The 26,798-nt window shown below is 35.3% G+C and overlaps 1 protein-coding gene across 1 annotated transcript in view; it reads left to right on the top strand.

The window, feature by feature from the left end:
- The window catches only part of BCAS3 (BCAS3 microtubule associated cell migration factor), a 621,209-nt gene that overhangs the window by 188,184 nt on the left and 406,227 nt on the right, over positions 1–26,798 (top strand). The window contains exons 13-14 of the mRNA XM_034640661.1: positions 786–879; positions 24,847–25,105. Of these exons, the coding sequence (XP_034496552.1) occupies positions 786–879; positions 24,847–25,105 (353 nt within the window). The remainder of the gene's footprint in view (positions 1–785; positions 880–24,846; positions 25,106–26,798) is intronic.

Below are 26,798 nucleotides of genomic sequence, written 5' to 3' on the forward strand. Positions count from 1 at the left end.
ATGGTTACTGTATTGTGTAAAAATCATTGAATTATAAACATAAAATAGGCAACTTTTATGGTATGTGAATTATACCTTTGTAAAACTTTTCACACTGAAAGAAAAATTAACATTGTCCGTGTAGTATTAGTTCCTGGTGTACTTTAGGCTAAATTATTTAGGGGTGCCTGGGTGGCTCAGTCAGTTAAGCATCTGCCTTCAGCTCAGGTTAGGATCCCAGGACCCTGGGATTGAGTCCCACATCAGGCTCCTTGCACAGCAGTGATCCTCCTTCTTCCTCTGCCTTCTGCTCCTCTTGCTTGTGCCTGCACTCTCTCTATCACAAATAAATAAATAAAATCTTTAAAAAATATTTATAGATCAAATTATTTATATCTGAATATCGTGACCTGATAATGATCTAGTCATGAGCAAGCATTTTCCAGCAGGCCATAACACAGTAGAAACTGTATGTTCTTTGGATGAAGCTCTCCATGGCTGATTTTATGCTCTTTTTTTTTTTTTTTTTTCCTAAACCTCCACTTTAAGAAATTATTGTCTCTGTCATTTTCAGTAAAGCCAGTCAACTGTTTCTAGAGTTTATATGATTGATGTGCTGGGGTACGTTGTATCTTTTCCTCATTCCTAAAGTGGCATTTTCACCTTCCAGTGACAAGAATAATCTTCTAGTATAGTGGAAGCATGTTATTTGGTCAGGGGTGTTGTAGTGTAGCTGTGTATATCTTTAGGCTCAGTGATTGGTGAGTAAAGCTTAACTAGAATTTGCCTTCTTTCTTTCTGTAAAGGTGCTTGTGAGCGAGGATTCTGACAGTGATGGTATTGTGGCCCACTTTCCTGCTCATGAAAAACCAGTGTGCTGTATGGCGTTTAATACAAGTGGTATGTCCTTTTTTTTTTTTTTTTTTTGCCATTTATATCATGGGTTTTTCAACCAATTTTTTTTTAGAAATGGAAAATATGGAATCTGACTTTTCTTATATGGGTCAGTGTATATCAAAAAAGTAAGTAGTGTTCAGTAAGTGATTCTTGAATGAACTAATTTAAAATAAAAATTTAGAAATCCACTAAGCATTAGTTTTGCTCTCAAGAAGGTGGTAAACAGTGCTATTGAGTTGCGTTAATTCCTGTATTATAATTAAGCCGAAAAGTTCAATATTCCAGACTACATATTAATGTATGTAAGTGATACTTTCTTTGTAACTTCAAGTTTCTTTTTCATTTTGTAGTATATTATAAACTACTTGTATCTTCCCCTGTTTTTTGGTGGTAGTTTCTGTTTTTCTGCTTGTTCTTAAGGCATTTGATAAGGAGAGATATTATAGTATATGGAATGCCCTATTACTTTTCATTTTCTTTCTCCAAACTTTTTGTTTTATAAGGTTTCAAACATAAAAATAGATTTAAAAGATAATATAATAATGACCCATGTATCACCACCTTAAGTAGGTGTTCACATTTCATATGTATAATAAATATATATGTATACATATGTGTATGCATATATATATGTGTATATATATACTTTTACACCCATGTATGTGTAATAGCTATACATAGACATATTGTATTTTGTTGAATTATTTGAATTTAAGTTACATATTTTATGACATTTCACCAGACTACAAATTAATCATACATTTCCTAAGAATAAGGACCTTTTCCCATGTAACTAGATATTATATTGTAGTTCAGAAAGTTAACACAATATCTTATCTAATTTCCAAGCCATAATTTAAAATTTCCCAATTGTCTCAAAAATGTGTCCTGCAACATATATAATGCGATACTGTGTTTGATCACATGGACATGTTAGTAGCGCATCAAAGCTACATATTGGAGATAGGTTTTTCTTGTGGAGATTAGCAAGTAATCTGTAGAGTGTTATTTTGGCTTTATTTCTGAAACAACTTTTTACTTAATAGTGTTGTTACATGGAAGGCTGTAGAATGGTGGTTTTTCTAATTCTATCATGTTTTCTGCGTGATTAACTGCTGTTCTTCTATTAAAAAAAAAGAGTTTTTTCTCATCAACCAAGAATGAACCATAGTTCTCTTTTATGTAAAGGGCAAGCTACACACTTAATTCTTTTTCTTTACCAATTTTCATGGTTAGGAATGTAATACTTAGAGTGGTATAATTCCACTTTAGTGGAACTATTTTTAAAATACTTTGTTTTTAAGTAAAAGATAAAATTGCTCTTTTGCTTTCAGAGCTGAAATAATCTTCATAAACTTACAATCTTTTCTGATCTTATCCTTTTGGTTGATGGGTCTGAAGAGATTGTCATTTTTATCTTATTCTGCAGAAATGGTCCTATTAGTTAAAATTGATGGAAAGACCCATCTTTTTTTCCCTTTTCATCTTTTCAAATAAAGAATGATGGTAAGAGGATAATATAGAGTATTTTGAATAATCTCCTTTCTAATATCTTAATTAGTCATTTTTGATAGAGAGGAAGATTTTGCAGTGATTGTTGATCAGTAGGATTGATTTAATTAATGAAGACAAAGATTTATGGAAATGCTCTGAATGTTATGGGAATTAAGTTAAATTTGAAGAAACAGTCTGGAAGTTGTGTCACTTACAGCACTCCACTTGGAGTAACCAGTATGACTCATTTTGATAGTCCATCTGTTATGTCAGATCTCCTTTGTATTAATGTATATTTCATATTACCATAGTCAGAGTGCTTCAGACATTGGAAGCTGTATTTTTTCCTGCCTGTGGCTTTCCGTTAAAATAAGAGCATCCTATATAAGCTAAAGAATGTTTTAGTTATCTCTGTCGTTGTCTAACAGTGAGTTCTAGAAAACCACAGTTTTCTATGGTTTCATAATTTTGATGTACATTTTTTATTTGATTTCTGTTTGAACCCCCAAATTTGTGTTTTTATGATAAGATCAAGAGTTTTTATATTTATACCTTATTTTTTGTGTTCTTAATGCACTAGTTGTGTAACTCTATGATATAACTTATCTTGGAGTAATCATTTCTTTAAATACTTGTTTCCCTACCTAACCTCTGGGTTCCACTTTATGTTAGGATTCACTCTTGGTGTTGTACATTCTGTCAATTTTGATAGTATATAATGGCATGTATCCACCCTTATAGTACTATACAGAATAGTTTCACTGCCCTAAAAATCCCCTTTGCTCTTGTTCATCACTCCCTCCCTCAACCCTTCACAACCAGTGATCCTTTTACTGTTTCCATTGTTTCAGTTTTTCCAGAATGTCACAAGGTTGGAATCTTACTGTATATAGTCATTTCAGAGTGGCTTCCTTGATTTACTAATATGCATGTAAATCTCCTCCATGTCTTTTCATGCCTTGATTGCTCATTTCTTTTTAGTGCTGAATAACATTCCATTGTGTGGACATACCATAGTTTATTTGCCATTTTTGTATCTTTGATGAGGTATTTGTTCTGATCTTTTGTCCATTTTTAATTGGGTGTTGTTCATTTTTAAATTGGTGACTTTTAAGAGTTCTTTGTATATTTTGGATAACAATCTTGTATTGGATATGTGTTTTGTAAATATTTTCTTGCAGTCTTTGGTTTGTCTTATTCTCTTGAAAGTGTTGTTTAATTTTAATGAAGTCCTGCTTATCAATTATTTCTTTTATAGATCATTCCTTTGGTGTGTATATAATCTCTTTAAAACGTATACATTGACATTCTTCTGCTTTTGTATTCTTAAGTCAATCTTACATTGAATGGTGTTACTTCTTGGAGGGAAGATCATTTTATGAGAACTATTTTATGAGTTTTAAGATCTCTTTTATTTTTTTCTTGAATCTCAAATGAGACTTCTTAACTTCTATCTAGGATCTGGGAGGTCCATGGATAGAATTCAGAGAGTATGTGAACTTAGGGGAAAAAACTACATCTTTATTTTTTCTAATCTTTGATGAAAATTTCCTTTACTTATGAATATGTAAAATCAATGAAATATTAGCTGTACCAATGAGTTTATGAGCAATAGAAATAACAGATGCTTTCACATCCTTTCTATCTTATTTGTATAGTTCTCTCAATATTGCTTATGGTTTAAAATTATGGTAGACCCTATATTTTTATATATAACAAAAAGCACATATTCTGTATGTCAGTGTTTAAAATCACAAGTATTTTACTTTGTCTTAAAAATATTTTATTCTGAGAAAGTTGTTTCTAGGCTTCACCATATTGCTAAAAAGATTCATGGCACTAGAATGTTTAAGAGCCTGTTATCCAAAGGTTTCTGCGTGGTGTGATTTCACCTGTCTAAACACGTTGGAAGTTAGCGCTTTCACTGGAGACTCCATTCACATTGCCTGGCTCAGGCTCAGTGATTGAGTTAACAAGTGACATTCCCTACTCACAGAATCTGCTAGTATGATAGAGACTTAAAACAAGGAAGGAAAATCCTTTGTGGAATAAGGACAGAATGCGAGGAGTTGCATATTAACTTGGTTTTGGCTACTGGAGAAAGTTCCTCAAAGGAAGTCAGTTCTTAACTGTAACCTAAAAGACGGTTAGCTAGGAAATAATGATTCTGTGTCTGGTATATAAATAAATATTAGTTGAATGAATGAGGCAAGAAAAATACGGCACATTTGACAAAGGTTGTGAAGCAGAGTCTATGCAGTGGACTCATCTGTTTATTATATGGCAGATATATTTTTCAATGTGTCATCATTTCTGCAACATTTTATAAATGCTTTGTACCTGTTTAAATATTTGAATTAAATGGAGGGTTCATAACTCAGCAACCACTCACAAAATTGGTTTCCAAAACCTTTCATAGAGGATGGTGGAGATTTCATGCAACTGCTTGCAATTCATCTTAGTTATTTACTGTTCAGCTCTGAGTATTTTTGCTACTCAGAATATCACTGTTATGGCTTGAATATAAGCAGTGTGTCTATAAAAGATTCAATTCTCAATGATTTGAAAGCCTTGACTTTTTTTTTTTTTTAAAGCTGGTCTCTATCTGAATTGTTTCTTATTTAATGACATTGGACTCAGCTGTGGCTGCTAACTCTTATCTAGCTCCTATGATTATGTGACATTTTATTTTGTCTAATTTCTGTATTGTATTTCTTGTTTTATCTTAACTCTCTCAGATTGAGACATATATACCTACATACATATGAAATGTTTGAAGCAAGAGGCTACATTGCCATTTGTAAATGCATGGATAACTTAGTGGTTGTTATTTTCCCCTTTAGTTATCTATGTTACAGTTTTAAAAAATATTTTTGGGAGATCAAATGATGTATTTTCTATTCATCTTTAAGCACTGCAATAAATTTACTTATGTTATAAAATGAGACAGTTTTCTGTTCTCTGGTCGAATTAGTTTTACTAGCTTCTGAACTTTTATCAATTGGTATTTTGTAGAAAGGTATGTAATTTAAGTGGGGCCTTAACACAGTACTCATGATTTTTTTTACTTAAATTGGCCTTTTCACAATATGACTTGTAGATCCTCTAGTAACACCTTCCGGTTTTCTTTACATGTATCCATACGTGCCTCTAAATTTATTTATATCAGTACGTTTTAACAGTTTTGCTCCTCCAATAATTCTTTTATTTGGTTAAAGGCTTTTTCATGGGGTATGTAGTGTGGCCAATAATAACAATAGTGCTTGTTAGGATACTTTTTACAAGTTTAGGGAAGTTCGTGAAAAAAAAAAAAGCAAATCAAAACATAACAAAAATGTTGATTGTGTGTTTTTGTTTTTAAACCTTATCTTTCTCTAACCGCTTTACCTGAACATATCCTTATTATACTTAAGAATATACATAAGTTTCTTAGTCTCTTTTTTTTTAAGAAAGGCATATTTTTAGATGACAGAATTATTAAAATGTCCTGGACATACATCAGAATTCAAGAAGAAACCAGACCTGTTGTCCATCTCCTGAGAAATTTTGAAAGCAATGTAAAATGTACATGATGAAATAACACTCCAAAGTGAATTACGGAGCAAATTAGGTTGTTTGACTGGGTGGTATGCCATTTGTTCTCGTATGGGGCCTATTCAGCAAAGAAAATAAGGGCTGCCATTAAATAGCGTTGTGAAACTTCTATTTCAGCAGCTGCACGCAGTTTGATTTTCAATTTCTCCTTCCCATTCTTGTTTATTAGCTGTGACTCTGAGTCCTGAATTAAAACAAATATTTTAATGGCAACATTTATTATTTGGTTGGAAGTGCCAGAGAGGCCTCCAGTGCATAGATCTGGGCAGATTTCACTATGGGTGGTGTAAATTTGTTCCTTTCAGTAATTTAGATACACAATGAGTAACGTTTTCTAGGGACCTTTTTTTTTTTTTTAATTAATGAACTTTATTTTTTCGAGCAGTTTCAGGTTCACAGCAAAATTGGAAAGTACAGAGAGCTCTCATATAATCCTGCCCTCATCCCAAACTGCCCATACTATTGACATTCCACACCATAGTGATAGTTTAGAGTTCATGAACCTACATTGACAAATCATTATGAACCAAAATCTGTCGTTTAACTTAGGGTTCCCTCTTGGTGTTCACACATTTTCTGTGTTTTGAAAAATTAATACTGACATATATCTACCTTTGTAGTATCCTACCGAATAGTTTCATTGCCTAAATGTTTTTCATCCTATTTAGGACTTCTCGGTTATTATTTCTTTAAACTTTTTTTTTGCCTCTTTTTCCTTCTCTGTTACTCATCGATAATCTTTTTGGTGGTGTCTTACAGGTCTCGGGGGCTCTATTCATTTTTCTTCATTCTTTTTGTCTCAAACTAGATAATCTCAGTTAATTTCTTCTGCCAAGTTCAAATCTGCTATTTGAGTTCCTCTGTTGAAGTTATTGTACTTTTGAACTCTAGAATTTCTGTTTGTTTCTTTTTTATAATATTATCTCTTTATTGATATCCTCTACTTTGTGAGACATAGTTCTCATACTTTCCTTTAATCCCCTAGACATGCTTTCTCCACATCCTTGCTGGTATTTGCTATTCTCACCATTTTTTTATTTTATAAATACTAGATATGGGTAAGAGAGGTGATTTGGAAATTTTTTTTCCCAGTGAGGAATTTGTATTTTTATCTTTTTAGTAGGAACTTTTGCAGAACAAAATTTTTACTTTTTGTCAATTCCAATTAAAAAAAACATCAGTTGGGTTTTCGTGTTCGTGCCAGAAAATGTGCACCAATCTGGGGCCTGAAGATTTTTCTCCTATGTGATTTTCTTTTTTTTTTTTTTTAAGATTTTATTTATTTATTTGACAGAGAGAGACAGCCAGCGAGAGAGGGAACACAAGCAGGGGGAGTGGGAGAGGAAGAAGCAGGCTCCTAGCAGAGGAGCCTGATGTGGGACTCGATCCCAGAATGCTGGGATCACGCCCTGAGCCGAAGGCAGACGCTTAACGACTGCGCCACCCAGGTGCCCCTCGAGGGCTATGTGATTTTCTAATAGTTTTCTGGTTTTACATTTTATTTTAAATTTATCCATTTTCTGTTAGTTTTGGGGGGGGGAGGGACAGAGGGAGAGGGAGAGAGAATCTTAAGCAGGCTCCATGCCTAGCACAGAGCCCGATGCAGGGGTTGATCTCATGACCCTTAGATCATGACCTGAGCCAATTCAAGAGCTGAACACTTAACTAACTGCACCACCCAGGTTCCCCATTTTGTGTGAGTTTTTGTATAATGTTTTGGATTAGGTCATGGTTCATTTGGGTTTTTTTGGTTTTTGTTTTTTGGCTGTGGAAAAAACAATACTTCATTTTTTCAAAATCCTTTCAAGATTCTTTTCTCCATTGAATTTCTTTTGCATTTTTCTCATTACAGTAACATAGTTCTGTGGGCTCTTTCTGGATTCTCTGATGAAAATGAGTTTTTAGTTTTTTTCTGTATGGGAATATCTATAGTTTGCCCATAATTTTCAGGAATGTTTCAACTAGATAGGATAGGTTGCTTGACAGTTGTCTATTTATTTATTTACTAGCAGCTGTCAGCTCTCTTCCTTTGTTCACAGCTTTTAGCATTATTAATCTTTTTTAAAAGATTTATATTTTTGAGAGAGAGAGAGAGAGCATGTATACAGAGGGAGGGAGAGAGAAGGAGAGGCAGACCCCACCACTGAGCATGGAGCCCGACGTGGGGCTTCATCCCAGGACCCCAAGATCATGACCTGAGCCAAAGGCAGATGCTTAACTGAGCCACCCAGGTGCTCCATTTAGCATTATTAATCTTTATCCCTCAATTAGTTGGGTACAGAGTTGCACTTTTTGGGGGCAGCATTCTAATTTGTGGTGTCAGCTCAAATGGAGCCATTGGAAGTTTTTGAAAAGGTTGCTCAGTTCTTCTTATCCTCACATATTGTGGATTTTTCTTCCTTCTGCTGTTCTGCCTGATGAAATAGTAACTACTTTTATTTATGTTTTTTGTATTGAACTTACAAGTAGATTTTTTTAAAAAAAAAACTTTTGTTTTGATTTTTTTGTCAGTTTTGTTTTTGTTATAGGGTAAGAACAACAGTCTCTTGATTTTACAAATTCAACCCCAAATCATCTTTGCTGGTCATTGGAGAAGGTAAAATGTTCTCAAGGACACTAGATGTGGACAGTAGCCTGTGTACATGTGTTAGCTTGGGCTGCCGTGACAAAATACCGTAGATTGGGTGCCTTAAACAACAGATTGTTTTTTTTCTCACAGTTCTGGAGCCTAGAGGTCCAAGAACAAGGTTCCAGCTGATTTGGTTTCTAGTGAGGTGTTTCTTCCTGGCTAACAAATAGTCACCTTCTCAGTTGTGTCTTCACATGGCCTTTCTTTGGTTCAAGGGAGCAGGGAGCGAGAGAAAGAAAGCTAGTTCTGGGGTCTCTTTCTCTCTTTTAAAATTTTTATTTGATTTTTATTTATTTTTATTTTTGTCCTTTTTTTTTAAAAGTGAAGTGTAATTGACATACGATGTTATGTTAGTTGCAGGCGTGTAACATCTTGGTTTGACAATTCTGTACCTTCGTGATCACCGTGATAAGTATAATCACTATCTGTCACCATACAACGTTATTACAATATTATTGACTGTATTGCTTATGCTGTATTTTTCATCTCCCTGACTTATTTATTTTATAACTGGAAGTTTATACCTCTTAAGCTTTATCTCTTCTGCTCATCCCCCTCACCTCCCCTCTGGCAACCATCAGTTTGTCCTCTGTATTTAAGAGTCTGTTTTTGTTTATTTGTTCATTTGTTTCATTTTTTTAGATCCCACATTTAAGTGGGATATATGGTATTTCTCTTTCTGACTTCACTTATAATAACCCTCTAGCTCCATCCATGTTGCAAATGGCAAAAATCTCATTCTTTTTTATAGCTGAGTAGTATTCCTCATATATATATATAAATATATATAACATCTTTACCCATTCATGTATCGATGGACACTTAGGTTGCTTCCATATCTTGGCTGTTGTAATATGTTGTAAATAATGCTGCATTACACATAGGGGTCCATGTATCATATGGGTGTTCTATTATTAATTTTTTTCAGGAACTTCCATACTGTTTTTCACTGTGGTTGCACCAATTTGCATTTCCACCAGTTCTGTACAAGGGTTTGTGATGGTCCTTCTTATAAGTACGCTAATCAGATCAGATCAGGGTCTCACCCTATCACAATACTTCACATGCTCTCTCTCTCTCTCAAAAAAATAAATCTTTTAAAAAAGATTAATAATGCTAAAAGCTGTGAACAAAGGAAGAGAGCTGACAGACCCCAACACCAAATATAGCCTGGGATTTTAAGAGTTTCAATATAGGAATTTGGGGGCTGCACAAATACTGAGTTCACAACAGTCCATGTAAGAATCATTCAGTTACTCTTAGTTTTTAAAAAATCTTCTTTGGTCACAGCCCAATTCTAGGTTCTTCTGTGTATGGTTGTTGCATCATACTTTTTCCATGTGTTTACTTCCATTTTAAGATACTCAAATATTTTGTAAGAAATGTTAAATGTTAATGATACTTTCATCTTGTATTGTGCTATCTAAAAGTATTATAGCCCAGCACCACTTTACGGCTTCAACCTGTGCTGCTACCTTTTCCCTCCCAACATTTAGCCGTACTGTTTTTCAGCTCCTTAAACATGTTACATCATTTTTCCTCTGCCTGAAATCCTCTTTTACTGGGGTAACTCCTATTTAGGTAACTCTTGAGTCCCACTTTAAATATCATTTTGTGAAGACCTGCCTGACTCTAAACAAAATGTCATGTCCCCCCACCCCACCTTGCCACTAAATTGGGCAAGTTACCTAATCTGCTTGGATCACCTTCAGAACTTCAGTTTTCTCATCAATGAAATGAGGGATAATAATGGTGCCTAAAATAATACCCAAAACATAGCGAGGCCTCACAAAATTTAGCTGGCATTGTTTTTATTATTATTAACCTACCTTGTCCTAGTTTAAATTTGTGTACACCCATAGAGAGTATCCTTTCAACATGTTTTCTGTTAGAGGTATTTTGTCTGCAGGTATTATTTATTATTAGCCTGGCAATTTTCACATAGTTGATGGTAAGTAACTATACACTGAATAATTACATTAATTATTTTTTTTCTCTCATTATAATCATGGGAAAACTATGGCAGGGCAGAGAGAAGGCATTAATTCAGTGTAATTACTCATTTGTTGAATGAAACCAAGTTATTTCTCATTTGTGGTTTGAGCAAGAATTGTCTTTTCCCCTAAATTGTGGGAGTGGTCCCTGATGGCAAATTGTATTAAATGAAGAAACATATCACATAAACTTAAGACTGAGATATATAGCATATATATTAAAAATATCTTGTGGAAACTGCATCATATTTGTGTAATAAAGTACACTAGATTGGCATATTATTAAGTATATTGTCTTTGACATAAAAGAAGACACATATTTTTTATTAATTAAAAATTGGAAATTAGAAACAGAATAAATATTCAGCTGTCTGCAGTAAGCCTGGCATTTCTAAAACAGAACTGTTGTCTTTAATTTGGTAAATAATTGATCTGTTTTCCAGAGGCATTATTTCTGCCAGCTGAGGAGCTGAGAGCTGTGAAGTACAGCACATCTACATTTTAAATAATTGCCCTTCCTTGGCAGGGAAATTGCTTTTCCAACCATTAATAAGAGGAAAATGAATGTTGGGTCTTTAGTAAAGTAGATTAAACATGTACCTCTTTGGATGCTTGACTGCATCTTTAACAGACTTGAAATTTTTCTGGTTAATTAAATGCTATATATTGAAAGGTGATGGTGGTCTTGGGTTAATCATTAAAAAAGTTTAGGTTGGATTTTTTTTTTCTTTTACACAGAGTTTTCCCCATTGATCACAGTAATGGTCAGAAAAATACCTTGTCCTGATTTTTGTTAACATCTGTAATGCCTCAGAGATTTACAGATCATGTGGCTTCAGATTTTTCCTCTCATCTGACAGCTTCTGGTTTATTACTGCTTGTCACTTATACTATATCACTAACAATGCAAAGGCAGCTTGAAGAGTTTATTGCTTTTTTTCCCCTGAAGAAGGAGATGTTTCCATTCTAGATTTGGAGTTGCTCTCCTCTGTCGTCATCTCATAAAATGACGTGTTTTATTCATGTAATGGATTACTCCCTGAAGAATGTGGTCTCTTTGCTCTGTGTTCATTGTGGCACAGGACTTGTATGAGAGTGGTAACTTTGCAGGTTTGACTTACCGTAAAGTGCAGTAGGCATGATACCTAGGGCCCATGCTAGTATTGTGGTTCCACCAAAGTGTTTCATTCCTTTTAAAAGCAAAAACAAAACAAAACAAACAAACAAAAAAATCCAATACCAACCAACCAACCAAAAAACAAATTAAACTTTTAAGCTAATGGGATACTTTAATATATGTTTAAAACGAACAACTGTAACCATAAAATATAATTATAAATATTTTTTCATGGAAGAGGGGGACCATAAAGGCAAAAATGCCCAAAGCCCATGAAAGTCCTAATGTGGTGCCAGGTCCTGGGTGTCCATTAGTAAGGAGGAGCCCTTCTCCTTCCCCACCATGACTGCCATAGTATTTCTAGTTAATTAAGCAAAGGTGCTCAATTAGCACTAAACGAACTAATGAAAGATGTGAATACATACATGTATGCCATGTAAAATGTGAAGAAAACATATGTACACACACATACCTGTAACACTATAGCTACCTGTAACATATCTGCAACACTATAGCTACCTGTAACAGATGTAAATATAGCATTAGAAACCCAGTATTAAATTTTGAAGAAGGTAAAAAAGAATATCTATAGCCAAGTGCATACATGCAGAGTTGCCAAGGGTGAATTAAACTTTTGCTTAGCAGGACAACTTTACTGATTGTTCAGCAGTGAAGTACTTGAGTATTTGTGGTCCCTTCTCGTTTCCTCTCTTCTAGAATGCTCTGGCCGTCCCCTGGATTCAGGCTTGTTTCAGTGTTCTCATTCAGATTTGTCTATACTCGTGCCTATGTTCATTATTTTGAACATTGCTCTGAAAACAGTACAAATATTTCTCAAGGATACATATATTTCAAAGGACATACATTACAACCAATAGGGTGGGTACTTATGGTCGGAAGGGATGAGAATGGGGACTGGATGCGGGAATGGACGATGAAAAGAAACATGTAAAAACAGTAGTCCTTATCAGTATTCAGAGTTAATATAATGAGTTTAAAAAAAAAAAACAACAAACCAATTTAGAGTCCCAACAGTATAGAAGAGAATACGATTATTATTTAATTTAAAATGAACTGATCTTGTGGTTTTCCTTTTGTTGCTTTGATTGTTTTGTGGGAAGTTTTTGATGGTGGTGGTTGTTTTTGGTCTCTTTATTCAAGTCATTTCTTTTTTTTTAAGATATTTATTTGAGAGAGAGAAAAAGAGATTGGGGGGAGGAACAGAAGAGAGGGAGGGAGAGGGAAAGAACCTCAAGCAGAGCCTGACAGAGGGCTGGATCTCACAATCCTGAGATCATGACATGAGCTGAAATGAAGAGGTGCTTAACCGACTGAGCCACCCAGGCACCCCACAAGCCATATCCTTCTGATGGGCTAAGAAGCCATTACACTGATCTATATAGATACAGATATGTAGAGTGAGGTTGTGCAAAGAATGCCTGCCCGCCCGGTAATCTTTGTTGTATGTCAGCGGTTGTTCTTAAAAATACTCTTTCTGAAACATAATTAAGAAGTCATGTTTTGAAATAGCGCAGATAGGTAATGAAATCTAATTTCCAGAGACACTTGGTTATTTTCTAATATTTGACATATTTGCAAATATACCCAAAATAAAAATGCTAAACGATGAACACTTTTATTTTTCATCTAATAATTATTTGTTACATAGTTTCTGATCTCCCCTGCTAGAACCTTGACTGAAGTCTGTAGAGTGTCAGATATATGCTCTGGAATACATGATTTGTGGTGCTTTGACCACCCATTTGGCCAAGCTGCACATCTGAGACTCATTGACCTCTTTCTTGACCCCTCACTATGTATCTGTATTTCTTATGCATCCCTTTCTGGCTGCTGTGTTTTTAGGTTTTATTGTGTCTCCCACCTCCCCTGCCCCATAGGGATAGGATTTTAACTTTCTAACTGCTCTGTTTAGTATCTGTCTTTTCTTTCTCTCTCCATTAATTCACTCTCCAAAAAGCACCAATTTTATCTTGTTCTCTTACCCTTATTTTTGTTTGTCTTCATTTTTATTGAACTGTAACTTATATAATGTAGATTGCATGAATGTTAAGTATATAGCTTGGTGAGTGCGCACACGCACACACACACACACACACACACACACCCCTGTATGAGCTCTACCCAAAAAGTTAAAAAGTTCTGTTTTACACATCTCTGAAGTACATTGAATGGCATTCCTTTGGAAATACCTGATTTCCAAATTTACGTTTCAAATTATATATTATAGTCCTAATACATAAAATATCTGTTCCAAGCAGACTGATCTGCATCATATCCTCTTTACTTCTTCCTCTTTCTTCTGCTTTTCATGATATTTCACTTTCTTCTCCCTCTCTTCTACCAAGTTTCTATTAACCTCAATTTGAAATGTATTTTATTATGAACTTTTAGCAACAATTGTCTGTGATAGTTGCGTGTGTGTGTGTGTATCTGTGTTTATAATTTTTTTCTGAGGACAGTAATGTTGTATTGATACTAATAATAGACAACACAAGCTAACCCTTTTTAGACTTTTAAATTTGGTTTTCTCACTGTCTTTGGGTTTCAATAATCATATCTATTAATTGAAGTCAGGCATGCTATTTCTAAGGCCCTTTGAGTTATAAAATTCTGCAATTGCATGATATGTTGTTGTCCTGAATGAAGTTAAGAGTCAAATTAATCTTCCCAAACAATACTTCCTTATCTTCCCAGTTCTTCTACTTTATCTAAAAATTTTACATTTTTGCCATTGTAGGGACCCTCCATGTTGTGATAGTACAATATGATCGGGTAAGAAAAATCATTCAGTTACGAAAGAAAATTATATTTTTATAAAAATATTTAATCACTTTATGCCTTGATATCCTGTTAGTGTTTTGTGTTAATATTGTCCACTAATGGTTCACTTTTTAAATAATGAATGGTTAAACCAAAAGTAATCTACACAAGCTTATTCTAAAATTATATAGAAATTCAAAGGATCTACAATAGTCAAATCAATCTGGAAAAAGGTGAGTGACCTACTCTAAATGTATAGTAATCTAGAAAGGATGGTTTGAGGCAAATATAGTTATGGATGGATGGAATAGAATCCAAAAATTGATCACATGCACATGGTCACTTGATGGCTGACCAAAATAAAGTAATTCAGTGTGGATAGTATAGTTGTCTCAACAATGGTGCTGGAACAACTGGGATATCCACTTGGGAAAAAAATAAACTTTTACTTAACATACACAAAAATGAACTCTAAATTGATCATAGACTTAATTTAAAAGCTTAAACTATAAACCTTCAAAGAGAAAACAAAAGGATTATATCATTGTGACCCAAGAGGGATAGAGAAACATGTTTTAGGTAGGATAACAAAAACACAAACCATAAGACTGGCCTTCATTGTATTAAGGACCTTGGGAAGGATATGGTTAAGACAATGAAGTGGGGTGCCATAAATTCAGAGAAAGTGTCATATCTATTTATAGTCATATATCGTATATATAAATATATAGACAAAACAATTAAAAATAGGCAAATGATTTGAGCAATCATGTCACAAAAGAAAATATGCAAATAGCCATTTAACACATGAAAAGTTGATCAACATCACTGATCATCAAGGAATATGGCATACTAAAACCATAAGAAATCACCAAATACTCACTAAAATGATGAGAATTTTAAAAGACTGACAGTACCAAATGCCAATGAGTTATGGAGCTCATGGGAAAGTTAAAATGATTGAGCCACTTTGGGTAAACACTTTTAAAGTTTGTTTTTTTTTTAAATCAAGTTAAACATACATATGAGCCAGCAGTTCTATTCCTACATATTCACCTAAGAAAAATAAAAATATGCGTTCATACAGAGACTTGTTCTTGAATCTTACTAGGAGTTTGTTTCACAATAGCCAAAAACTAGAAACAACTGCTGAATGGATATATAAATGATCATATATCTATATAATGGAATTCGGCCCAGTAATATAAATAAACAAATGTAGTACTGTTAGCCACAGCAGTGGGTTTAACAAGATATTGTGTGTATCCATTTACATGGAATTCTAAAGTAAGCAATATTAATTCATAATGACAGAAAGCCAATCAGTGGTCACCTGGGGCCACGCAATGGGGAGGCGATGGACTGCAAGTGGACACAGGGAATTTTTTCGCATGTGCTCTATCTTGATGCTGCCAGTAGCATAGGTGTATATACTTGTCAGACTCATCAAACTGTATTAAAATGAGTATATTTATTGTAAATAAGTTATATATTAATAAAGGTTAATAAACCTTAAAAACTATTTTGGCCTCCGACCAAAAAATGTATTCAACCACTTGGAAAAATAAATACACATAGACATGAACCACTTTGCTATATGTCTCTTGGGTGAAAAGACTATTGAAAATAATGGATATTAGAGTATTTAATATGAAAACCCATTGGTTATGGCCAAAGATGTCTTCAGAACCCTAAATATTGCATGATGCAAAGTGAAAGGAAGAAAACAAACTGATTATTCCAATGGAGATGTTAGGACACTTAACTTGAAACTCCTAAAAATGCAAGAAGATAGAAATAGTAAGTTATGAAATAAGTGAGCTAGAAAACCAATGATCGAGTTTAGATTTTCCTACATGGAGCAGATGAGTAAGAACCATATCAGAGATTTTGGTCTAATTTATCTTGGTTGTGGATATATGCAACTTTAGGAAGGGATAAAATGAATCATGTCTTTAGTGTGTTTGACAGTGTGTACTGCAGTGCTTTTTAAAAATTTTTAAAATTTTTTATTAACATATAACGTATTATTTGTTTCAGGGGTACAGGTCTATGATTCATCAGTCTTAAAATTAACAGCACTCCTCACAACACATACCCTCCCCAATGTCCATCACCCAACCACCCCATCCCTCTCTACCCCTCCCTCCCCTCCAGTGGCCCTCAGTTTGTTTCCTGAGATTTAGAGTCCCTTATGGTTTGTCTCCCTATCTGGTTCATTTTGTTACATTTTTTACTCTCTTCCCCTATGATCCTCTGCCTTGTTTCTTAAATTCCACATGCTGGTGAGATCATATGATAATTGTCTTTCTCTGATTGACATATTGTGCTTAGCATAATACCCTCTAGTTCCATCCACGTTGTTGCAAATGGCAGGATTTCATTTTTGATCGCTGCATAATATTCCATTGTGTATATATACCACATCTTCTTTATCCATTCATCTGTCGATGGACATCTAGGCTCTTTGCATAGTTTAGCTATTGTGGACATTGCTGCTATAAAATAAACATTGGGGTACATGTGCCCCTTCGGATCACTACATTTGTATCTTTGGAGTAAATACCCAGTAGTGCAATTGCTGGGTCATAGCGTAGCTTTAATTTTTCAACTTTTTGAGGAACCTCCATACTGTTTTCCAGCGTGGCTGCACCAGCTTGCATTCCCACCAACAGTGTAGGAGGGTTCCCCTTTTTCCGCATCCTTGCCAACATCTGTCGTTTCCTGACTTGTTAATTTTAGCCATTCTGACTGGTGTGAGGTGGTGTCTCATTGTGGTTTTGATTTGTATTTCCCTGATGCCGGGTGATGTTGAGCACTTTTTCATGTGTCTGTTGGCCATTTGGATGTCTTCTTGTACTGCAGTGCTTTTAACAGTGATTTTGAGTTTCAATTTAAGAAATACTTAATAGGGGTGCCTGGGTGGCACAACGGTTAAGCGTCTGCCTTCGGCTTAGGGCGTGATCCCAGCGTTATGGGATCGAGCCCCACATCAGGCTCCTCTGCTATGAGCCTGCTTCTTCCTCTCCCACTCCCCCTGCTTGTGTTCCCTCTCTCGCTGGCTGTCTCTATCTCTGTCNTCTCTCTCTCTGTCAAATAAATAAATAAAATCTTTAAAAAAAAAAAAAAAGAAAAAAAGAAAAGAAAGACTTAATATATCCTGGGTCACAAATGTAGAAAAATACAGCGAGGAGTTTGATTATCAGCATCTTCAAGCAACTTACGAAATGTGCTAACGTTGATGCTGCCCACAGGGAAATTTTGAGACCATTGTTTTCAAGTATTCACAGTCAGTTTAAAAGTTTTATTAATCAGACCTTCATAGGTTATTATTGTGGTTTTATGTAATTTGAAGATCTAAAAGAATTTGATCAGAACCGGGGTTTTGTTTTTCTACTTTTATGTTTACAAATTTGACTAGTAACTTAAAAGATAATTAAATAATTTGTAAGTTTTAATCTGTACACGTATTGATGGGGAAGTATTAAATTCACAAGATTTCATACCAAAATGTAAAATTACTTTAGGTGATATATTTTGAATTCCTGTAATGATTTCTGTCTGCCCCCAGCATATCAGTGTTTTTATCTCTTTTTGGTAGAGAGTGTGAATAGCTGGTAATTTGTTTTCCAATTCATATGTGTGCACGTGATAAAGAACCATACAATTAGGGAGGTGTTATAAATAGGATATGGTAAAAAAGACATACCTACTCATGTTTCCAAGATTTTATAGCATATTCCCAGTGGAGGTTTGCTACTCTTTAATTTTGCCTTTTGGTCTAACCAGCTGACGCCCAGTTGAAAAGATTTATGTTCTTAAGAGGCCGCAAAAGCCTTAATGTTCAGTCTCCAGCTACCTCAGATTTTGGAGAACGCCATGTACCATCAGCAGCTTCAGTCCCCACCCTCTGATGCTAATGCTCATCTATCAAACTTGAGGCTGAGAGTGAGGGAGAGGAAGCTTCCAGATAAACACACAGCAGCGTCTAAACAGCTAATCACTCTAAGCTTCCGCTTCCAGGCCCTATAATTAGAAGTCCTTCTTTTCCTTGTATTCCCAGATGACGCAAATGCTTTTTGTGGCTTGGCACCTCATTTGGGGCGTGGGTTTAGTTTATGGCCAGGCTAGAGTCTGGTTTAGTCTTCTGATGCTGCATAAATAGTTCTCAAGCCACAGTCTACTCTGTACGAGTTTTTCCTTTTATGTATATCGGCTTTTTAAGTTGTTTTCTAGAAGAAGAAAAAAAAAAGCTTGTCATTTCTCCCAGCAGAATGTGTGCAAAAGAGGAAATTATAAATTAAAAGAAAGCACATGATTGTATAGTACTGTACTAGTTATTTATTTCTTCCTTTCCTCTTTGCTCCTTCGATTTTTTTTTCACTATTTTAAAGTTTTGTCAAAAAAAGTGAGCTCATTGGTGGATTATAGAAGCCACATTTACATGGGAAGTGGAAAAAGGAAACTTTAAAAAAAATTTTATTTATTTAAGAGAGAGAGAGCTCGAGTGAGCACGAGCAGGGGGAGGGGCAAAAGGAGAGAGAGAAACAGACTGCCCGCTGAGTGGGGAGCCCTACGCAGGGCTGGATGTCAGAACCCCAAGATCATGACCTGAGCCAAAGGCAGCCGCTTAACTGACTGAGCCACCTAGGTGCTCCAAAAGAAAACTTTTGAGATAGGATACACAGAAGATAATAAGATAAATTTTCAGTGGCCTATTTCTCTAAAAATCTGAATTCGTTTTACATATTAGAAACTAGACAAATGTTAATGTCAGTTTGAAAGACTGGGAGCCTATTGAAAAGTGTTCATTTGTGATTATCATTTATATGTGGAACAGTAATTGTCTTGATTTGGCTGATAGAGACTTTTACTGGATGGAGTGCTTATTATGAATAAAATACTGATATGATTCTAAAATAACGTTTATCTTCAGTAGGTGAGTCATATATTTGTATTGTAACTATAAGTTCATCATTTTCCTTTCAGAATGTTTCCATTGAATTGTTTCTCACATGCAGAAAGTCATTTTGTCATGGAAAAGTGAAATCAGAACATAGTAGCAGAATTGTGATAATTCAGACTTAGTGTAGCTCAGCAAAAAGTAGGAGGAGTGAAGAAATATTGTCCACAAAAGGACAACTAAGTGTTCATGCCCAACCTTAGAAATTTATTGTTTGGATAACAACAATAATATGGAAAGAATATAAAATATGTCAATGACCTCATGACCATAGCTGGTTGCAGAGTGGGAGGCAATGTTATATAAACCGTTACACGTTTGAAGTAGATCTCAATAAATGACACTTTTCATCATCTAAAATGTATTCTCTTGGAAATAAGACACTGGCATCTAGTACGGTATTTTTTCATTTAACATAGTGACTAGAGCTGTACCTTATATTAGCCAAGTAGATAGGAAACTCACATATACTTCATCTTTCTATTTAAATGTCTACCTTATCTTCCCACTAGTGCTTAATATTCTTTCATATCTTTTTTTCAACTGAGAGAAGTTTTAAGAGTTAAAAAGTGTCATTGTGCTTTTGGCATAGCAGAGTAAGCTGATAAACCATTCTTCCCACAGAAAACAAATATAAATTCTGGACAAAATAGAAACAAACACGCACAAATTTAGATGTGTGTATTATAGTTCCTGGAACAACCAAGAGAAACTTAACATAGAGATATTTAAAAAGCTAATAGAAAAATTAAAATTGGATATTTAAAGTATTGAAGTTATCTAGAAAAAAGGAAAGAACAGAGAAACAACAAAAACAATGAAACCATCAGAAAAATAATAAAAAAAAAATGGTAACTATAAACTCAACCCTACCAGTAAATTAGGCTAAATGTGAATGAACTACAAACACAAATTTAAAAAGTCCAGAATTGGATTTAAAAAAATCCCAAATTAGACCTCCATTATTGTCTAAAACAAAGTCATTTTAAATACTATTATATTGATTGTAAAAGTGAAAGAATGGAAGAGTATATACCATGTGTGCACCAATCAGAACGAAGCAAGAGTGATGGTATCAGTATCAGAAAAAGTAGGCTTCAGAGCAAGGAAAATACCAGGGTTAAAATGGGACATCAAAATAAAAGAGGTTCACCAAGAAGTCCTAGTAATCCTAAATGTGTATGGAATTTTAAAAAAAAGGTCTAAAATTTAGGAAGCTTATATAACTGAAAAAGAAAAACATATCCACGATTATACTTGGAGATGTTAAGTTCTATTCAGTGGTAGAACAAGAAAGCAGGCAATCAATCAGTAAGAATATTGAAGATCCTAACAACGCTATCAATAAACTTGAATTAACTGACCTTTATAACACTGCAGGTGTTCAAGTGTGTGTGGAACAGTCACTGCAGTCTAGTCTCAGATATAAAACAAGTTTAACAAATTCCTTGTAATGGAATTAAACTAAAAATCAGTATGTGAAAAATACCTGAAAAATACCCAAATACTTGGAAAAACTCAACAACGTATTAAATATCCCATGAGTAAAGAGGAAATATCTAGAAAACATTTAGAATGGAATCCAAAAAAAAAGGCAGTATAAAAATTTTGGAATTCATCCTTTTTTAAAATACTTTTTTTAGAGTTTATTTATTTAGCAGAGAGAGAGAGAGCGAGCACAAGAGCAGGGGGAGGAGCAGGCAGAGGGAGAGGGAGAACCAGGCTTGCTGAGCAGGAAGCCCAACGTGGGGCTCGATCCCAGGACCCTGGGATCATGACCTGAACTGAAGGTAGACAGATGCTTAACTGACTGAGCCACCCAGGTGCCCTGGAATTCATTCCCTTTTAAAGCAGGTTTATAGGGAAATTTATACCAATATATGCTTACTCTGAAAAAGAAGAAATTTCCTGAAACAGTGATCTAAGCTTCCACCTTAAGAAAGTTGAAAAAAGAGACGCCGGGGTGGCTCAGTCAGTTAAGTATCTGCCTTCGGCTCAGGTCATGATCTCAGGGTCCTGGGATCGAGCCTGCATTGGGCTCCTTGCTGAGTGGGGAGCCTGCTTCTCCCTCTACCTATCACTCCCCCTGCTTGTGCATGTGTGCGCTCTCTCTCTCTGACAAATACATAAATACAAATTTTTTTTTAAAGTTGAAAAAAAGCGGGGCGCCTGGGTGGTGCAGTCGTTAAGCGTCTGCCTTTGGCTCAGGGCGTGATCCCAGCATTCTGGGATCGAGCCCCACATCAGGCTCCTCCGCTATGAGCCTGCTTCTTCCTCTCCCACTCCCCCTGCTTGTGTTCCCTCTCTCGCTGGCTGTCTCTCTCTGTCAAATAAATAAAAATCTTAAAAAAAAAAAAAGTTGAAAAAAGGGATGCCTCAGTGGCTCAGTTGGTTAAGCATCTGACTCTTGATCTCAGCTCAGGTCTTGATCTCGGGGTCGTGAGTTCATGTGAGTTAAAAAAAAAAGTTGAAAAAGGAAAGAGCAAATAAAACTAAAGCAAGGAGAATGAAGGAAATAATAGCAGAAGATACTAATAGCAGAAGGAGTAATGTAGGAGAAATCAATGAAATTGAAAAAAGAAAATCAGTGAGAGTTGGGGTGGCTGGGTGGCTCAGTCAGTTAAGCGTCTGCCTTTGGCTCAGGTCATGATCTCAGGGTCCTGGAATTGAGTCCCTGGTCGGGCTCCCTGGTCTGTGGGAAGTCTCTGTCTCCCTCTGCTCCTCCCCCGTCTCATGCTCTCTCTGTCTCTCAAATAAAAAAAATTTTTTTAAACGAATTTATTTAAAGATTTTATTTATTTGACAGAGAAAGACAGTGAGAGAGGGAACACCAGCAGGGGGAGTGGGAGATGGGAGAAACAGGCTTCCCGCTGAGCAGGGAGCCTGATGTGGGACTCCATCCCAGGACCCTGAGATCATGACCTGAGCCAAAGGCAGACACTTAACAACTGAGCCACTCAGGCACCCCTAAATAAATAAAATCCTTAAAAAAAAAGAAAAGAAAAGAAAAAAGAAAGTTAGTGACACCCAAAATAGATTTCCTTGAAAACTTCTAGCCAGAATGACCAAGAAAAAAAAAGAAGACAAATTGTTGATAATCTCAATGAAAAAGTAGATATCACCAAAGACCCTACAGATATTAATAAAGGCTATTTCCTTGAGTTACAGAGAGTAATTCACCCAAGAAGAACATTTAAATGCAGCACCCAAATTTTCCGTTTTAAAATAATAAAATTTAAATTACGAAGAAATTAAAAAGATTTCAGAGTGTTCAACAATAAAAAGGTCCGCATAGTTTCACTGGCAAATTCTACTGAACATCTAAGTAAGAAATAATAGCAGTTTCCCCCCAATCTCTTCTAGAAAATAAGAATATAAGGGACATTTCACAACAGGACCAGCTTCACCCTGATTCCCCAAACAGACAGACACATGATTAGAAACCTACAAACAAATCTCCCTCAGGAACACATCATGAAAATCTTAAAACATGAGCTAATTGAATAGGGTAGCATATAATAAAGGATTTTGACCAGGTGGAGCTTATCCTAGGAATGCAAGGCTTGTTTGACATTTGATAACCATTCATTAGTAAAATTCACCATATTAATTGAGTAAAGAAGAAAACCTCATAATCATTTCACAGGTGTAAAACCCTGGACAAAATTCAACATTAGTTCATTATAAAAGCTCTCAACAGACTAGGAGTAGAAAGGAACATCGTTAAGTTGCTAGAGGGCATTTATAAAAAGTCCTACAGCTAATATCATACTTAAAGATTGAATGCTTTCCCCTAAAATTTGGAAGGCAAGACTATTGCTTCTCACCAGTCCTGTTTGCCTCAGCAAATGTAGTAAGTGAAGAAAAAGAAAAAAAAGGCATGTAGTTTGGAAAGGAAGAAATAAAATTATGTCTATTCCCATACTACCTGATAGTTTGTAAGGAAAATTCCATGTAATCTACAAAAAATCCCTCCCTAGAACTGACAGAATATAAAAAATGTCAATTATATTTCTGTATACCAGCAGGGAAAAGTCTATAATTGAGATAAAATAAAGAGTACCATTTATAATGGATCCAAGAAAATATAATTTGTGTGCTGAACAAGGGAAAAAAAAGTCAAAGAAGACATGTATCAAGAAATATGAAGTGTTCATAGATCAGAAGACTCAATATTGTTAAGATGTCCATCACCCTCAAATGGATTTATAGACTTAATATAATCCTCCCCAAAAAGTCCTAGGAATTTTATTTTTATATCAAAAATCTGATTCTGTGTTTGGAAAGGAATTGGAGTAGCCAAAATAATATTGAAAAGGTTCTTACCTGATTTCAAGATTTACTATAAAGTTACAATAGTCAAGAAAGTGTATTATTAATGAAAATATAGATGCAGAAATTGGTGGATTAGAATAATACTTCCAGAAAAAGACCTATGCAGATACAGCTGGTACATCTTTGACAAGTTGACGATGGATAAAGAATAAAGGATAAAGAATTCAGTGGATAAAGAATAGTCTCCTGAAGAAATCTTGCTAGAACAATTGGACATCATTTGCGAAAGAAGTTAATTTGTGCGATACCACATACTTTTTACAAAAATTAGCTCAAAAGGAATGATAGACCTGTATGTAAAATCTAAAATTGTGAAATTTTGGCAAGAAAACAAAATATTTGTGACGATGGATTAGGCAAAGAATTCTTCTCTATGACATTTCGTCGAAATTAAAAGCTTGCTCTGTGAGATACTGTAGACAGTTTGGATAAATGTTATGCCGGGGTAGAGACACATTTTAAACTGGTGAATTAAGGTAGGGGATTAGTAGATAAATTGAAACTTAAAATTCAGGTTTTGAGATATGGTAAAAAGTGAGAGCAGGTTTTAGTTCCATGGAGAGAAGTCATTTTCACATTCTTTGTTATCAGATTTGCTGTTTTAAAATACTTGTGAGGGGCGCCTGGGTGGCACAGCGGTTAAGCGTCTGCCTTCGGCTCAGGGCGTGATCCCGGCGTTATGGGATCGAGCCCCACATCAGGCTCTTCCGCTATGAGCCTGCTTCTTCCTCTCCCACTCCCCCTGCTTGTGTTCCCTCTCTCGCTGGCTGTCTCTATCTCTGTCAAATAAATAAATAAAATCTTTAAAAAAAAAAAATACTTGTGAACTCTCAGTAAAACTTTCTCTGCTAGTCGTATGGGAACATCAGAAAACTTTTACAATTAGCGTTCATACAGAGGAAAGATGCTGTGTTTTAATTTTTTTATTGGGGGAGGTTTTTTACATCTTTGGTAATTTTTTTCCTTCGGTAATACTTTAAGGCATAATGAGTACTTTGTGAAAATATTTCATCCACATACGTAATTGTTTTTATTTTTACTCTGTTTTTGGTATGTCTTTCAGGAATGCTTCTAGTCACAACAGACACCCTTGGTCATGACTTTCATGTCTTCCAAATTCTGACTCATCCTTGGTCTTCATCACAAAGTGCTGTCCATCATCTATATACTCTTCACAGGGGAGAAACTGAAGCCAAAGTAAGTTGTATATTTTTTAGGAGGTTGTGTGTGTGTGTGTGTGTGTGTGTGTGTGTATGTGTGTGTGTGTGTGTGTGTAATATGACATCTAATTTAGCTGGTTATTTATGTCATATTGGAGCTTAGTGTTAATATTAGTGAAATATATCCTATTTGGTCCAGTAAGTACATAAGCAGTAGATGAACAAGTCAATGAAGTTGATAAAACAAAAGTTCTATTTATCCTTCTCCTCTTCCTCCTATACCATTTCCTACCCTGGCAAAAACCCTGTCATCCATTGGATATCTCTCTAGGTCTTTTTATGTGTGTTTTGGTTTTATATACATGTACACTGTATACATATGCATGTAAAGACATATTCACATATACACAAAAATAATTGAATTTTGTAATGTATGACTATATGGATAATATTCAGTGGTATGCAGGAGTCAGCTCACAGTGGCCGGTGAGAATGAGTTGTGTACATTTGTCCCCGACTCTGGATGTAGTGACATTACATTGGTGGCGTGAAATCATCCACACTAGGAGTGTTTATATAATAGAAATTGACAAACACTGCAAGTCAGAGCTATTTTATTTCTTATGGAGCCAGGTTTTCACATTTAACAACACGTCATTGTACATGCATGTATGGGCATGCACATATACACACACCCACACAACATCCACAAACAAATCCATACCCACACCAACATATATAACTTACTAAACATTTGTATTGGGCACCATGGTAAGTGCTTTTACATGTACTCTTTTTTTTCATAATAATATTTTCATTAAATTATGTTATTCACCATACAGTACATCCCTGGCTTTTTTTTATTTTAATGTTTTTTTATTCTATTATGTTAGTCACCATACAGTACATCCCTGGTTTCTGATGTAAAGTTCGATGATTCATTAGTTGCCGTATAACACCCAGTGCGCCATGCAACACGTGCCCTCCTTACTACCCATCACCAGCCTATCCCATTCCCCCACCCCCCTCCCCTCTGAAGTCCTCAGTTTGTCTCTCAGAGTCCATAGTCTCTCATGCTTCATTCCCCCTTCTGATTACCCCCCCTTTCTTTATCCCTTTCTTGCCCTACCAATCATCCTAGTTCTTATGTTCCATAGATGAGAGAAACCATATGATAATTGTCTTTCTCTGCTTGACTTATTTCACTTAGCATTATCTCCAGTGCCCTCCATGTTGCAGCAAATGTTGAGAAATCGTTCTTTTTGATAGCTGAGTAATATTCCATTATATATATGGACCACAGCTTCTTAATCCAGTCATCTGTTGAAGGGCATCTTGGCTCTTTCCATGATTTAGCTACTGTGGACAATGCTGCTATGAACATTGGGGTGCATATGGCCCTTCTCTTCACTACGTCTGTATCTTTGGGGTAAACACCCAGTAGTGCAAAGCCTGGATCATAGGGTAGCTCAATTTTTAACTTTTTAAGGGACCTCCACACTGTTTTCCAGAGTGGCTGTACCAACTTGCATTCCCACCAACAATGTAGGAGGGATCCCCTTTCTCCACATCCTCTCCAACAATTGTTGTTTCTTGCCTTGTCTATCTTTGCCATTCTAACTGGCGTAAGGTGGTATCTCAGTGTGGTTTTGATTTGAATTTCCCTGATGGCTAATGATTTTGAACATTTTTTCATGTGTCTGTTAGCCATTTGTATGTCTTCATTGGAAAAGTGTCTGTTCATATCTTCTGCCCATTTTATGATTTGTTTATCTGTTTCTCATGTATTGAGTTGGAGAAGTTCTTTGTAGATCTTGGATACCAGTCTTTTATCTGTAGCATCATTTGCAAATAT

The sequence above is a fragment of the Ailuropoda melanoleuca genome, chromosome 13, assembly GCF_002007445.2.
Source record: "Ailuropoda melanoleuca isolate Jingjing chromosome 13, ASM200744v2, whole genome shotgun sequence".
In the NCBI taxonomy this organism is placed as follows: Eukaryota; Metazoa; Chordata; class Mammalia; order Carnivora; family Ursidae; genus Ailuropoda; species Ailuropoda melanoleuca.